General features: G+C 45.2%; 1 protein-coding gene across 1 annotated transcript; it reads left to right on the top strand.

The window, feature by feature from the left end:
• Positions 1–1,394: 1,394 nt before the first annotated feature.
• Positions 1,395–16,456, top strand: LOC123753557 (putative ammonium transporter 1). Its single transcript, XM_069322866.1, has 10 exons — positions 1,395–1,561; positions 13,026–13,198; positions 13,415–13,504; positions 13,807–14,034; positions 14,419–14,618; positions 14,753–14,989; positions 15,195–15,306; positions 15,540–15,776; positions 15,907–16,011; positions 16,149–16,456. The coding sequence occupies exons 1-10, from the start codon at positions 1,395–1,397 to the stop codon at positions 16,454–16,456; spliced, it is 1,857 nt and encodes a 618-aa protein (XP_069178967.1).
• Positions 16,457–16,966: the final 510 nt, after the last annotated feature.

Here is a 16,966-nt window from a genome sequence, read left to right as displayed (position 1 = left end):
GTCTGGATGACCCCCCGACTGTCTGGATGATCCCCTGACTATCTTGACGACCCCCGACTGTCTGGATGACCCCCGACTGTCTGGACGACCCCCGACTGTCTGGATGAGTCCCGACTGTCTGGATGACCCACGACTGTCTGGATGTCCCCACGACCGTCTGGACGACCCTACGACTGTCTGGACGACCCCCGACTGTCTGGATGACTCCCGACTGTCTGGATGTCCCCCGACTATCTGGATGACTCCCGACTGTCTGGATGACCCACGACTGTCTGGATATCCCCATGACCGTCTGGACGACCCTACGACTGTCTGGATGACCCACGACTGTCTGGATGACCCCCGACTGTCTGTATGACTCCCGACTGTCTGGATGACCCACGACTGTCTGGATGTCCCCACGACCGTCTGGACGACCCTACGACTGTCTGGACGAACCCTGACTGTCTGGACGAACCCCGACTGTCTGGACGACCCCCGATCTCCTGGATCACCCCCGATTGTCTGCATGTTTCCACGACCGTCCGGACGACCCTACTATTGTCTGGATGACCCCGACTGTCTGGACGACCCCCGACTGTCTGAATGACTCCCGACTGTCTGGATGACCCCCCGACTGTCTGGATTACCCCCGACTGTCTGGATGACCCCCGACTGTCTGGATGACCCCGACTGTCTGGATGACCCTCCGTCTGTCTGGACGACCCCTGACTATCTTGACGACCCCCCGACTGTCTGGATGACCCCCGACTGTCTGTATGAATCCCGACTGTCTGGATGTCCCACGACTGTCTGGATGTCCCCACGACCGTCTGGACGACCCTACGACTGTCTGGACGAACCCTGACTGTCTGGACGAACCCCGACTGTCTGGATGACTCCCGACTGTCTGGATGACCCCCGACTGTCTGTATGACTCCCGACTGTCTGGATGACCCACGACTGTCTGGATGTCCCCACGACCGTCTGGACGACCCTACGACTGTCTGGACGAACCCTGACTGTCTGGACGAACCCCGACTGTCTGGACGACCCCCGATCTCCTGGATCACCCCCGATTGTCTGCATGTTTCCACGACCGTCCGGACGACCCTACTATTGTCTGGATGACCCCGACTGTCTGGACGACCCCCGACTGTCTGGATGACTCCCGACTGTCTGGATGACCCCCCGACTGTCTGGATGATCCCCTGACTATCTTGACGACCCCCGACTGTCTGGATGACCCCCGACTGTCTGGACGACCCCCGACTGTCTGGATGAGTCCCGACTGTCTGGATGACCCACGACTGTCTGGATGTCCCCACGACCGTCTGGACGACCCTACGACTGTCTGGACGACCCCCGACTGTCTGGATGACTCCCGACTGTCTGGATGTCCCCCGACTATCTGGATGACTCCCGACTGTCTGGATGACCCACGACAGTCTGGATGTCCCCACGACCGTCTGGACGACCCTACGACTGTCTGGATGACCCACGACTGTCTGGATGACCCCCGACTTTCTGGATGTCCCCACGACCGTCTGGACGACCATATGACTCTGGATGACCCCCGACTGTCTGGACGACCCCCGACTGTCTGAATGACTCCCGACTGTCTGGATGACCCCCCGACTGTCTGGATGACCCCCGACTGTCTGGATGACCCCAACTGTCTGGATGACCCTCCGTCTGTCTGGACGATCCCTGACTATCTTGACGACCCCCGACTGTCTGGATGACCCCCGACTGTCTGTATGAATCCCGACTGTCTGGATGTCCCACGACTGTCTGGATGTCCCCACGACCGTCTGGACGACCCTACGACTGTCTGGACGAACCCTGACTGTCTGGACGAACCCCGACTGTCTGGATGACTCCCGACTGTCTGGATGACCCCCGACTGTCTGTATGACTCCCGACTGTCTGGATGACCCACGACTGTCTGGATGTCCCCACGACCGTCTGGACGACCCTACGACTGTCTGGACGAACCCTGACTGTCTGGACGAACCCCGACTGTCTGGATGACTCCCGACTGTCTGGATGACCCACGACTGTCTGGACGACCATTTGACTGTCTGGATGACCCCCGACTGTCTGGATGACCCCCGATTGTCTGCATGTCCCCACGACCGTCTGGACGACCATATGACTGTCTGGATGACCCACGTCTGTCTGGATGACCCCCGACTGTCTGCATGTCCCCACGACCGTCTGGACGACTATATGACTGTCTGGATGACCCCCGACTGTCTGGACGACCCCCGACTGTCTGGATAACTCCCGACTGTCTGGATGACCCCCCGACTGTCTGGATGACCCCCGACTGTCTGGACGACCCCCGACTGTCTGGATGACCCCCCGACTGTCTGGACGACCCCCCGACTCTCTGGATGACCCTACGACTGTATGGATGACCCCCGACTTTCTGGATGACCCCCGACTGTTTGGATGACCCCCGACTGTCTGCATGTCCCCACGACCGTCTGGACGACCCTACGACTGTCTGGATGACCCCCGACCGTCTGGACGACCCCTGACTGTCTGGATGACTCCCGACTGTCTGGATGACCCCCCGACTGTCTGGATGACCCCCGACTGTCTGGACGACCCCCAACTGTTTGGATGACTCAAGACTGTCTGGATGACCCCCGACTGTCTGGATGACCCCCGACTGTCTGGATGGCCCCCGACTGTCTGGATGACCCCCCTACTGTCTGGATGACCCCCCGACTGTCTGGATGACCCCCGACTGTCTGGATGACCCCCCGACTGTCTGGATGACCCCCGACTGTCTGGATGACCCCCGAATCTCTGGATGTCTCTACGAGCGTCTGGACCATACCGTTTTGTCTTCAGATGTAAAGTAGCTCGAACTATTATTTATCCAGACCTTTACCATCTGGCCCTGAAGGACCTGTCCACACCACTAATATTACTCCAGACCTCTACCATCTGGCCCTGAAGGACCCGTCCACAGCTCTAATATTACTCCAGACCTCTACCATCTGGCCCTGAAGGACCCGTCCACAGCACTAATATTACTCCAGACCTCTACCATCTGGCCCTGAAGGACCCGTCCACAGCACTAATATTACTCCAGACCTCTACCATCTGGCCCTGAAGGACCCGTCCACAGCACTAATATTACTCCAGACCTCTACTATCTGGCCCTGAAGGACCCGTCCACAGCACTAATATTACTCCAGACCTCTACTATCTGGCCCTGGAGGACCCGTCCACAACACTAATATTACTTCAAACCTCTTCCATCTGGCCCTGAAGGACCTGTCACCACAGACCACATATTACTCAAGACCTCTACAATTATGTTACGACCCTGGGTTCTTAGTTGGAGACTAGAGGTCAAATTGAGTTCCAAATAGTCTTGTGAGAAGGATAGATTATTAACAATAACGTTTATACGCAGAGCTTCTCATACCTCGGTTCCGTCTACCTTGCCAGACGTAAGATGAATCTTGTTCTCACAGAGCATTTAGACTCTGAGCTTGTTGATTATTAAATATAATATTGAACTAGTTGTCAGCTATTCTTAGAACTGTTAAAGTAACTAGTAATGAATGTCGGTGAAAATTTGTAATGTTTATAGCTGTACGATCAGCTAGGCACCCTTCCCGGCAACATATTTAAGAGAGCGGAGGAGGCTGCTCTCCTCCTAACTGGTTCTGGCTGTTGTGGTGTTCACACTCTCTCTCTCGTAGTCTCTGTACTCCTCTTCCTTCTCTCTCTCCCCTTACCTTATCTTGATTCTCAGTTCTACAAGATAATTACCTTATACTGTGTTACCGGGCTCTGGCAAAGTGTGTAATTAGTTCTTGTGTAGCCTAAGCTAGTGTTTATATCCCTAAGATTACTCTAGGTTATTTTAGTGAAACCATGTGTGATCAAGTTTTACCAGGCTACTTAGAGCCTTTAGTATTGTCCTTCTCCAAGTAGTCTTTACCCAAGTTGCAATTGTAAACCTTGCATCCTGTCTATGTGGTCCAAGGTGATTAACGTAAGGAAGAGTGGTAAAGGGATTTATTGTATTAATGTATATAAGGGGTTATTAGAGGGTTTAATAAATAAGCTAGATTTTGAGAAGTATCCATTCATCCTGTTGAAGTGGTGTAGATGATTTGCTAATAGTCTATAGACCTGTAATTTAAAACATAGAATCATTACTAGGAACCTTTTTCCTTGGGGCGGGCCTATCTATCCCACTATTCTAGATACATCTTGACTCTAGCTATTGGCCCTTCTCAGTACAACCACTGCCCCCCCATAACAAATTACGTGTTCAATTACAAAGTAAGATTACAATTACTCCGTATTGAAATCTGACAGTGAAATCACTTTCACTGTCGAGTTGACATGACCCCCAACCTGTCACCAAAACCTAATAAATAGGTTATATAAGAACTGCCATATAGAATCTGAACTATGAGACGTTCAGATCTTGAATTTCGCGTATGTAAAACTATTGCTGGAATATGAGGCAACAATATCGAGTCCTTATCTCATTAAACATATAACGAAGTTCGAGAATATTTAGAGGCAAGCCAACTCACTGGTCCCTGAACTGAGAGGTATGAGCGTCGAGGAGAGACTACGGGTGTTCAGCTGCACGCTACTCAAAGAGAGAAGAAACAGGAGAGACAATCCCCGCATAAAAATACTCAGAATAGAAAGGACAAACAAGGAGAGACTATTTAGCAAAGGTAGAACACGAACATGGACCATTGATGGATACTAACAAAATGAGCCACCTGTACCATGTGAGAAGTTACAGGAAAATATTCCTCCAGAGGGACATGATGAGGGAAGGGAGAGTAAAGGCAGCAGAAGTAAGGAGAACGTGCAGCGTGAGCGGAGTGAACCAAGGATTCCTGCCCCACAACTCAACAGCCCCATACGAGAGTCGGGAACTCCCAACCAGCACCCCAGCAACCCCAGAGGAGAGGACAATACCCCCATCTTCGACCCCATAGAAACCCCCCTTACCCTGAACCCTCCCTGTCCCCATTCAAATGCTCATTCAAACCTCCCTCCCATCTCACACTATGCCATCCCTATCACCCCCCTTCACCCCATACTCTTGCTGTATAGATATGAATGATTTACGAAGCTTCATTTGTCTCTGAAATTCTATCCTCAGTACTCTGTAAGTTCAATTATATCATTATTATCTCAGTAATAGTAGTTCTTGGGCCACGAGAATCTTCTTGGGATTATTCGCATGATTTCATTTTGAACCTTCTCCAACTTGTTTAGTCTGCAAAACAGTACAGATATCAAGACATATGGGCAGCATAATCAATAAGAGATCTCACAGTATGCCATGTGATTACCATTGGAAATATAGAGTATGATTAATAATTGTGTACTGTATGGGTTTGTGAGCCCTTGAGGGACCTTATGTAGACTAGGGTAGAAATAGCCTAAGCTACTCTATCCTTTTTGAGATTTTCGTTTTCTCAATAAACTTACTTGAACTTGAATGAATGACTTAGACACTAAATTGAATAGCAACATTTACCAGTTTACTGATGATTAGAATATAGTGCAGGAAATCAATGTAGATTGTTTAAAAAATGAATGAGTTTGGATGTATATAAATAAGAGGTACCCCCGTATAGCCTAATATGCCTTCTACAGTTTCCTTTATTTTTCCTCATGCTAAGCTGTGTAAACTCACCATACCTCAAGGAGGAGTCCTAAGACAAGCCCTGTTAAATATAATATTGAAACAGAGAGTTCCAGTGAAACTCCTTCAGTACAACTCCAGTCATAATTGCACACGATATTCTGTTTCAGGTTAAACATGTTTTTAATGGAGTCAACAAATTTATTCGTAAATTGTTATATGTTTATACTTGAGTTAGTTTAAACAACATTTCTGAACATTGTTTAAATAAGAGAGAGTATGGTGATAACATAAGACTTGATCATTATAAACATATACTGTATTATCTAGATTTAGATTTAGAAGTTTAATTTAATAGTAATATAAAATTTGGAGAAACTTAGTACAATGCCTTAGTAGTTGAATTTAGGTGAAAGAAAAACCCAATACATGTGTAAGTGCTTTAATACCAAAATTTCGGATTTAGCCTATTTTCTTTATGAAGGTAATGTAAACAATGTTCTGCCTATGTCAGTCAGTATTAATATATTAGGTACATCTGCATTTGTGCAGCTACCCTAGACTATATGAAGGGGAGTACAGTATGACCAAAAGCTAGCTACGTGATGCAAAAAATCCCCATCACACAGGATGGATAGTCGTACAGAAGCATGTGATAAATAGTCTGCACTGGCGGACTCTGGGTTCGTTATGAGGATATCATCATCAACACAAGAGTGAATAAGGCAGCAGTGATACTAAAGGTCCCCATCTCGCAGGATGGTTAGTCATACAGGGCCATATGTTTAGTAGCCTGAACTGGCAAATTTTGGGTACACTGTGAGGATATCTTCAAGAACACGAGAGTGAATATAGTAATTGCAAAGCTCCAGGTACTTCATGCCAACTGGTCTGAAAGGTCTAATAACTGGGCATTCGGTGATGTAATGTGGGAGATCATGCCGCAGTTCCAGCTCACTGAGTTTGCACCTGGAGTGCTCAGGATTGGGAGATCTGTCACCTGCAGCCACCTGCCACAGGTAATGGTAACTCAACCTGATCCTGGCAACCACTGTGTCGCACAGTCTGGTGGACTGTGCGACACAGTGGTCCACAGTTTACCACCTTCATGAAGGAAGGTACATTCGGATGAATTCTATGATGAATTCTTTCATCCGAGAATTTAGTATTATAACGCTTACATATGTATTAGGTCTTTCCTTCACTTTCCTATAACATTTATTACAGTTGCGGCTGCAGTGAGCAGATGTACAACCACAGAAATATCTTCTAGCTTCGAATTAGGGTGAAGAGATGCGTATTGACAGAACATATGCAACACAAAACTAGCATGATAAGAAGATAATTCGAAAAATACCTAATATATACTTATTATACTATGAAGGTGTATTTTGCACACCCTCAGTATTTCACATCAACAGATTTACGAGGTTGACTATCACTGAGCGCGACTCTTGTATCATAGCTATGACTTCAGTAGGATTTAAAATAATTGTCAATAAACCATCTCCTTGTGACTAATTCCTTAATAAAGGTCATAAGTAGGAAGATAGATGTCGGAAGTTTAATTGTTTAAATATGAACGAGAAAATTATAGAAAATATGCAAAGTATCTAAATATTTAGGATATTAAAATATGGAACATGGATCAAGCGTCGAACTATTCCTCGGCGGGTCGGGAAACAAACTTTTTTGTTAAACATCTTGCCAAATTACCCTTTTTTATTAACAAGCTTAGGTATACACAGCAATGTGCTGTTACCCTATTATATATGAAAGATTATACATTGTAGATTAAAAACTAGCTATAAGTTCATCTAATATTCCCATCTCACAGGATGGTTAATCATACACGGAATCAGGGGAGAAAATACCTACCTCAGTACAAAAATAAATTAACTTTGACTAAATATTAACGTTATGATTTTTATAAGAGCTAAGCACTGATCATGGAAATATTATATTATATTTATTTTTACCAGTTTCTATCAAATTCCTCTCAAATAATGTCTTTTTAACAAGCTTAGGTATACACAACAATGTGCTTCTACCCTATTCTGTAGAAGCCCCTTTTGATCTACCACACAGTGTAGATAAAAAACCAGCTACACCCTCATCCAACATCCCCACCTCACAGGACAGCTAGTCATACATGGAATCAGGAGAGAGCATGAAAAGTAAGGTATCTATTAGCCTCCACTAGCAAAATCTGGGTACAGCACAAGAATATCTTCAACTTCATACACTTCTTAGTATATGAAATAATTACAAATATCAGAGTACCTCATACCATTTGGTCTGAAATCACTGATAACAGGGCAATCACAAATTAGTGTTGGAGAGTATGTCCCAACTCTTGTTCACATACTTTACAACTGGAATGTTCACCATTGGGGGATTCATTACTTGCAGCCACCTGCCATAAATATCGATATCCCAAATTACCCGGAAGAGTGACGTATCTGCAAAAAGTACCAATCGGCAACTTGGTTGCTCACCTATATATACTCCAGAGGGTCGCTGAAATTAGATATTAGGTTGCAGGCCCTGGCAGCAGGAATGACCTTGGAATCTGGGGGGTGTTCCAACACAGGCCTTACACCCCAGAACCCCTAAGATGCTTTAGATGTCAGAGATTTGGGCATCACAAAGATGGCTGCCAACGCCCAGTGAGGTGCGGAGTCTGCAGCCAGCCCCATGATACAAAAACATGTATTGATAAATTCAAGGCAAACCACCCTGTTCAGGCAAAATGCCCAAATTGTTCCAAGGCACATCATGCCTGGAACTTGAAATGCCCTGAAAGGCTCAAAAGGCTTCAAACGAACCCCACCGCGCCAACAGCGGAGCCGAGACCCCCACCAAAACGAATACCAGCTCCCATGCCCACTAAAACTGCGTGGGGTCTACCCATTCAGGAAGAGGGGGCACACGGCCCTTCACCATCGGCCATGGTGAAGGGTGTGAAGACAGTACAGGACAAAAAGAAAGATGGAGGACACAAGACTCATGTTCAAAGCAGTCGGCCTCCCATTTCATCCAGCAAGCACACTGGGGCCAATAGGAGTAGCAATTCCAGTGCCAAAGTTACCACCGAGAAGGGTCTAAAAGCCACTAGGCCCTCAACCTGCACAACATTAAATAGTGCTCCCACTGAACTGAACGCTCTCTGGCCAATGCTCAAAACTTTGGTCACTGAGTTAATCGAAAGTCTGCTGTCTTCACATGGAATCAAGCAAACCACAGAGACTCGGAAGACAATTGAGCACAAACTCAAAAAATTCGAAGATGTAATATCCACACCGTCAAGACAGCAGGGCAAGAGTCACCCCCATAAAAAGCAGATAGAGTCCAGGTCGTCGGAAAGCGACATTGATGAGGCAATTTCAGGACCACTAAGAACCTATACCCCAATTGCAACTTCCATGGCGTGTTCATCAGACTCCATGGATACCACGGAATTATCAGCACATTCCAAGAACCTAGAATTCAAAAGATCCTGCAATGGAATGCGCACTAAATTGCAACACTTGCAATGCATAGCAGCAACCAAAGGCATAGACATCCTGATACTACAGGAGAGCTTGCTTCGAGCCGGATTAGAACCTAAAATCTCAGGCTATCGAGGCTTCTTCCTTCCATGGATCAATGGGCAATCCAGGGGATGTGCAATCTATGTAAAATGTGACCTGATCTCCAAATCCATAACCAGCCCACCCAATTGTGGAGCAGGGACAGAGGTAATGGGAGTCACCATTGAGCTAAGACACGATAAACTTGAAGTGTTCAATGTGTACAGGTCTCCACAAGCCGAAATGGATCTCTCTGTGTTATCTGGACACGCGACAACAACAAACACAATCATTTGTGGAGATTTTAATGCCCATCATCGATTGGCACTGGGCTCGAACAAAACAAATGAAGCTGGCATACACATTACACATCTACTGCACCAGCTTCCAGAAATACAAATCCTAAACAAGAATGAACCTACCCACATCCAAGGAGGCAGATTAGACCTAACCTTCGTTTCAGCCTCCCTAAGAGATGCAGCAACATGGTCAGTTGAGCCCACACTCACAAGCGACCACTATGGGGTCCAAATTGATCTTCAGTTAGACCTACCCACCCCACCACCGCCTCCATCTGAAGCCTGGAACTTTGCTTTAGCAAACTGGGACCGATTTCAAAACCTCATTTCAGAGTGGCAAAGAAACTATGATCTTCCCGAAGACATTAATCAGGCAGAACAAGAATTTGTCAAAGCGATTCAAAGTGCAGCCAACCACTCAATCCCACTGAAAAAACAGTCCACCGGACACCATAAAGATCATTGGTACTATTGCGAACTTGTCAAAGAACTCAACCATAGACTCAATAGAACAAGAAAGCTATACAAAAAGCAGCCAAGTGACCGCAACAGGATCTTACTTTGTGAGGTCAAGGAACATGTACATCGAGAGACCAGACAAATAAAAGAACAAAAGTGGCTGGAATGGTGTTCACATCTGAATGAACACACCTCTTTCGGGGAGATGTGGCAGCAAATTCACCGGGCCAAAGGGAATAAAACACCTAAAGCTCCACACCCCAAAGATCCTCAACAGGAAGCCGAAGTACTGGCAACCAGGTTTGCAGAGAGAGCAGCCAGCAATCAACTTCCACCAGATGTATTAGCAGTACAGACCGGACTAGAGGAAGAAAGGTGGCACAGAATCCTTACAGCATGTGAAGAAGTCTCTGACACTAATGCCCCCTTCACACTGGATGAGCTCAATCGGGCTAAGAAAAACTCCAAGGATACATCCCCTGGAGCCGACAAAATAACCTATAAAATGATTAAAAACCTCGGCCCAGAGGGAGACGCTGCATACCTAAGGTTAATTAATTTAGCCTGGACTTCTGAAACTAGACCTTCTGCTTGGAATAGAGCAGACATAGTGCCGATCCCAAAACCCAAAGATCCAGCTAATCCCAGGCCCATCTCTCTCCAAAGCTGTGCAGCCAAGACGGCTGACAGAATGGCACTCAACAGACTGGAGTGGAAAATGCCTAAACTGCACCATGATATGTATGCCTATAGAAGAGGGGTTGGCACAGTGGAATGTATTACAACTCTGTTAGCCCACTTGAATGACAGACCAGGAATGCTGATATTCCTGGACCTCGAAAAAGCCTTTGAACTGGCTAGCGCCCCAGCTATTCTCTGCTGCCTCATTGACAAAGAGATCAGAGGAAACCTGCTCTCCTGGACCAAAAACTGTCTCATAAACAGAGAAGCAAGAGTAAAACTTCATGGCACAGTCTCTGAGTACAAAAGACATGAAAATGGTACACCGCAAGGAGGTATTCTTAGCCCTCTTCTCTTCAACTGTTTAATGGAAAGAATAATGAGGTTGAAACTCCCACATCACTGCAGGCTGCTAAACTACGCGGACGACTTTGTCATCATCATAAAAGGAAGGGATGCGGCGCGCCTTGCACCCAGATGCTTAGACTGCATCAGTAAAGAGGCAAAACAGATTGGGATCAAACTCAACCCCTCAAAGTCAAAGGCCATGCCCATAAAAATAGCGAAGCTCAACATCCAACTCACAGTACAGGGTCAACCAATAGAATGGGTCGACACCTATCAGTATCTAGGAATCATCCTGGACACACACATGAATTTTAATGCTGAGGTCACATACTTGAGAGAGCGAACTGCGGCCCGGACGGCAATCCTCAGGTCGCTAACCTCCCTTTCTGGAGGAGCCAATCTGCAAGTCCTTCGCACATACTATGTACAGGCAGTCAGATCAGTGATCGATTATGCCGCACCTGCACTCACAAATCTATCACACCAACAGTGGAAAAAGCTTGAAGTTGCCCAAAACAATGCTATGAGAGCTGCACTGGGAGCCCCCATGTGGACCAGGCTTGAAACTCTTAGACTAGAGACGGGTTTGCCCTCTCTACAAGAAAGAATATCACAAAGGACAGCTACAATTATCAGTAAGATAATTATTTCTTCTGATCCAATCCCAGTACGGCAGGCTTTGGTGGTTGGACTAGGCCAAAACAATGGAAACTCTTGGGTTGCAAGAGCAGGAAAAGTCCTAAACAGACTACATTTAAAAAACATGATTCTTGATAGAGAGGGTGATCATCCACACCCAAATTACACTCCTTCCGCGCCGTGGGAAGAGCCTACTTTCAAAATAGTAATAGAAAGTCTCCCAATGAAAAAGGCTGCCTATGATCCGACAATCCTAAGGCGCATAATAGAAGAGCAAATGTATAGCATAGCAGTAGCAGGAGCCACCCACATTTTCACAGACGGATCGGTGGACACAGAAAATGAGAGTGCTGGCGCTGCTCTTTGCACGACCAGCGTTCAGGCATATTGGAGACTGGGAGGACTAGTATCATCAACCCAAACTGAGCTGTTCGCCATACAACAGGCATTCGCATATGTGATTGCACAAAACACTCAAAATGCAATCATACACACAGACTCAAAAGCTGCACTTCAAATACTAGGACAAAAACAGTGGAAAGATAATGTGGAAATAATTACCACCATTTTGTATCAAGGAGCAGTCGCTAAAGGCAAAGGCCTCAACATAACTTTAAACTGGATCCCATCCCATATTGGAATCCCATTAAATGAAAAAGCTGATGAAATTGCTAAATTGGCAACTCGTCATCCAGTGATACATAAAACAATTCAACCCAGCCTAGAGAACATAAAAAACATCATCACCAAAAAACTCTCACATCTCAACAAAGCCTACCTACACCAGAGAATAGCTGAAGGTTCGCCATCTGCAACATGGTATTTTCAGGCAACCAAATTAGAAAGGTTAAATATCCCAAAAGGAATCCACAGGGAAATAGCAGTTAGGCTATATAGACTACGTCTAGGTTACAGATGCAACTGGGAGATTGGTGAACCCCGACAGAGAGAGTGCATCTTCTGCCAAACTGTCACAGAAAAGCCATTACTTCACTATCTTCTGGAATGTGAAGCAATCAGTGACCTTAGAAGAGCTTTAAGAGTTCCTGAATCATGCAGTGGCCACCTTGAAGCCATCAACACAGCCACTCTCCTGGTCAACAAATGGTGTCCAGCAGCTGGACACCCTCATAAAGACTGTGAAGCAGTATCCTCCCCCACGATAACAGATTGATGGTTAAATGCAACCTCAGAACACTGGGAAAAAAAAAATTGTACCACTTACGGGCTATTCATGCCCGTGCCACCTCTTGGGTGGCTTAATCTTCATCAATCAATCATCGGCAGCAGGAAGGCGAGACCCTCGGAGCTGCTTGGCTTGCTCCACATTACATCCACAGGAATTTACGACGTGTTAATTTTGTCTGGAAATTTATTTTGCTAATAATTTTTAAGCTACAATTTGAGAGATCTGGAAGTCTCGCTGGCAGCAACAAATATGGATGCCGGACACAATGTAAGTTTACTAATGTCTGGCGAGAACCCGACGCCAATGTCCCGGGAACTGGACATTCTGCAGAAGGACCTGGACACCCTCTTCCTCATTGTGTTCGGCATCCTCATATTCAGTAAGTACCAAAATCTGTGTTTTCTCTCTTTTTTCAAGTATTTAAACATATATATGGCACCTATTTCACATTTTGTATAATAATGAAATAGTTTTATTTTATATAGTTGTATATAGACGTACAATAATCTGTGTGTTAGATTTTGTTTTATTATGCTTAGAATAATGTATTTGGAATGCAATTTGTTCTTTTGACTAACATTTGTTTATATTTCAGTCTTGCAGACCGGGTTCGCATTCCTTGAGGCAGGCTCCGTAAGGTCCAAGAACACCACCAACATCCTTCTCAAGAACATGCTCGATGTCTGTAAGTTATCAAACACCTTCGTTATTTGTTATCGTATCTGGCTTATGTCTGGTGAACCAGCACATGATTTTTTTATTCCTATCTCATAGCTAAAGTAAGCTCTCAATGTATATAACTTTGCCGACTCTTGCATTCCTGTAATTTCCTGCTTTTGCTTTTTCATCTGCTGGTGTTATATACTAAATTGTTCTCTGTATTTAATTAACCGACTTCCTCCCACCAAGACTCACGTAGTAATAATGATATGAATTCCACAATCGTCCCCACCCTGTACTAACCATCTGCCCTGTTACTCTCCCCAGTCATTGGTGGCATAGCGTACTGGCTGGTGGGGTTCCCGCTGGCGTTTGGAGGCGGGAACAGCTTCTCTGGTACAGAGTACTGGGCGTCGTACGGGCTGTCGGACGAGCACCTGGCCTTCTGGTTCTTCCAGTTCGTCATCGCCACCACAGCCTCCACCATCATCTCGGGGTCGATGGCTGAGCGGTGTGCCTTCAATGCTTATCTCATCTACACGACCGTGCTGTCAGGTGGGTGTGAAGCCTCTTTCTCTCTGTAAAGTATGTTTTAAATTTAGCAGGATACTTTACACTATTTTGTGGTCAATGAATAAATAACTTTACTCACTGACTTTATTTATATAATTTAGATAATATTTGAGAGGAACTTTAACAGAGCAATCTTGAGAGAAAGACAATTTGTTAGACAATAATAGCCTAACACTGATCATTATAATTAAACTTTATGTGTTTCTCAATAAATTTAAAAGGCAATGCAAACAATAATACATTTCCCACGGAATTAATAGATACATTATAAAATACAGCAGTGTTGGTACAGCTGTAGTGTGCCGTGTTTTAATCATGTTTGTGTGTTGTAACAGCTCAGTTATGATAATATTTATGTTTGTACAGCTGTGGTGTACCCGGTGGTGTCACACTGGACCTGGTCAGACGTTGGCTGGCTCAAGACTCAACACTACCAGGACTTCGGTGGCCCTGGCGTCGTCCACCTCACAGGGGGCGTGGCAGCTCTTGTTGGGGCTGTAATTCTTGGGCCCAGAATTGGTCGCTTCGGACCCAAGGGCAAGGAGATACGTGGACACTCTGTGCCGGTATGTTCATAGAACAGTGGTAATATATTATTATCTGAAGTCATGAAGCAAGATATAAATATTTGTGGATTATCATGTTTAATACAAATATTACACGTCAAGGTGGAGGTGTAAAGTTGTGTTTGAACTTCCAGCTGGCAGCTTTGGGAGGCTTCATCCTGCTCTTCGGGTTCCTGGCCTTCAACGGAGGGTCCCAAGCGTCCATCAGCCACGAGGGTGATGCTGTAGCCATTGCTAAGGCTGTCTTTAACACTGTGATCTCGGCGTCTTCAGGAGGCATCGCTGTGCTCTTGGTGTACCGTTCTGTGCTGTGTGGGAGGGAGTCCACCTGGTCCTTCCTAATGGCTCTAAATTGTTCTCTCGCTGGCATGGTATGTACCGCTCTGCGCTGTGTGGCCGGGAGTCCATTAGTGCTAGTATGATGGACTCTGCTCGCTGTAAATTTTCATTGACAGACGTTTGATTTAAACTTAACTTAGTATTATGATAACATAACAAATTTCTTATCAAAATGGTGTTACTTGCAATATGTCTGAGTTTGTTTATCCAATGCTTAAGGACATGTTTCCATGACAGGTGTCAATCAGTGCCGGGTGCAACGTTGTGCGGCCGTGGAGTGCCAGTGTCATTGGTACAGTGGGTGGATCAGTGTTCCTCGCCATCCACACCCTTCTGCCCAAGTTGAAGGGTACGTCACTGCTTCTCTCACCGCTCAGTTTTCTTAACTTTGTCTCAAGAAGGCAACAAGTAGCCAGTTTTATCTAACTTGAGTTTGAAATATTTTAACTTTAACGTTATGTTCTGTAGATGGCATATACTTAAATAATAATATTTATAAAATTTTATATTATTGGGAAGCGTACGTGCATATTGGGACTGTTGAGGTTGTGGATGTAAAGTTAATAAATATTTCTTCCACAGTTGACGACCCACTTGATGCTGTGGCTGTACACATGGGAGGTGGGTTGTGGGGGCTGGTTGCTGTAGCCCTCTTCCAGGATGGTGGCATTGTGTACGGGGGCAGCGCGGAGGTCCTCGCCTGGAACATAGTGGGGGCGCTGGCCATAGTGGCCTGGTCTGGTGGTCTCTGTTTAGTTATGTTTGGTTCCCTCAGGCTGCTCGGCCTCTTGAGGGTGCCTCCAGAAATGGAAATTGCAGGCAAGTGAAGATAATAATAAAGTTTTCACTTTTGTATTATATAATTGATAATTGTTATATTTTTAGTGTTATGAACGCATTCATTATACATTGTATATGTTCTATATCTCTAACAATATCTATACGCCAGGAATGGACATCTTGAAGCACGGGGAGCCAGCCTACCCAGCTGACGCTTGGCTGGAGAGCCAGTACGATGGATCCGTAAACACTCAGGAGAACAAGAGGAATTCAAGTAAGTTGTCAACTAAGTTGCTTTTAAAGTTTTGTGTGTGATGTTTATTTATTTGATATTAATGAAATGCATCATAGAAATTCATACAGTTTTGTTATCAACATTTTCCACTATTCATATAATCCATTATTTTCCAGATCTTCCATCCAACATGTCTGCCCCAGAAGAATTTGGTTTGACTAATTCCCAGGACCCAGCTCCAGTCCCTGGACACCTTGTATACTGGAGTCGTGCAGGACCAGTCCCATCCCACCTCTCGCCCGTCGTGTCCCTCAACAACCACGAAGCTAACCACTTGAACTCCAACAATAGTGTCTCTGAAGCTGGCTTCACAGTCCGACTGGGAGACCATGATCTGCGAGTCCTCGTTGAACCCAGAGATCAACGTGGTCAAGACCCTCATTGTTACACCAATGAGGCTTTTGACGAAACCACAAAGCTTTAAGATTATCTTTTATTTGTCATTACTTATGAAAGTATTTGTATGTTGTCATTACTTATGAAAGTATGTGTATGTTTTCATTACTTATGAAAGTGGGTGTATGTTTGTCATTACTTATGAGAGTATGTGTGTTTGTCATTACTTATGAAACCTCAAAACTCTGAGATTCTCTGTTGGTTCTTCGACATTAAAGCTTGCTTGTATTGATTCGGTAAATTGACTTAATTAATTTATATTATTTTTCTGCACTAATTACATGAAATATATTATATATATTTTTGTATATATATATTTTTTATTCGGTATACTTAGTAAGAAACCTGATAAACTAAAGGTTTAACAAGAATTACGTTAAGGTGAAGGATGTTGACAGAGAAAGATGGCGAGCATATTTTACGACTTAAAGTAGGGACTGGAATGAAGTATGAAGTATGGAGGGACTTGAAGTATGTGCCTAGCCACATACTTCATTGTCGACCTTCGCCCGACAGTCTTCCAAGAACTGCCATCGCG

Source organism: Procambarus clarkii, chromosome 11 (genome assembly GCF_040958095.1).
Source record: "Procambarus clarkii isolate CNS0578487 chromosome 11, FALCON_Pclarkii_2.0, whole genome shotgun sequence".
NCBI classification, from domain to species: domain Eukaryota; kingdom Metazoa; phylum Arthropoda; class Malacostraca; order Decapoda; family Cambaridae; genus Procambarus; species Procambarus clarkii.
Note: the sequence above shows the minus strand (reverse complement) of the source record. Positions and strands in the feature narration are given on the sequence as shown.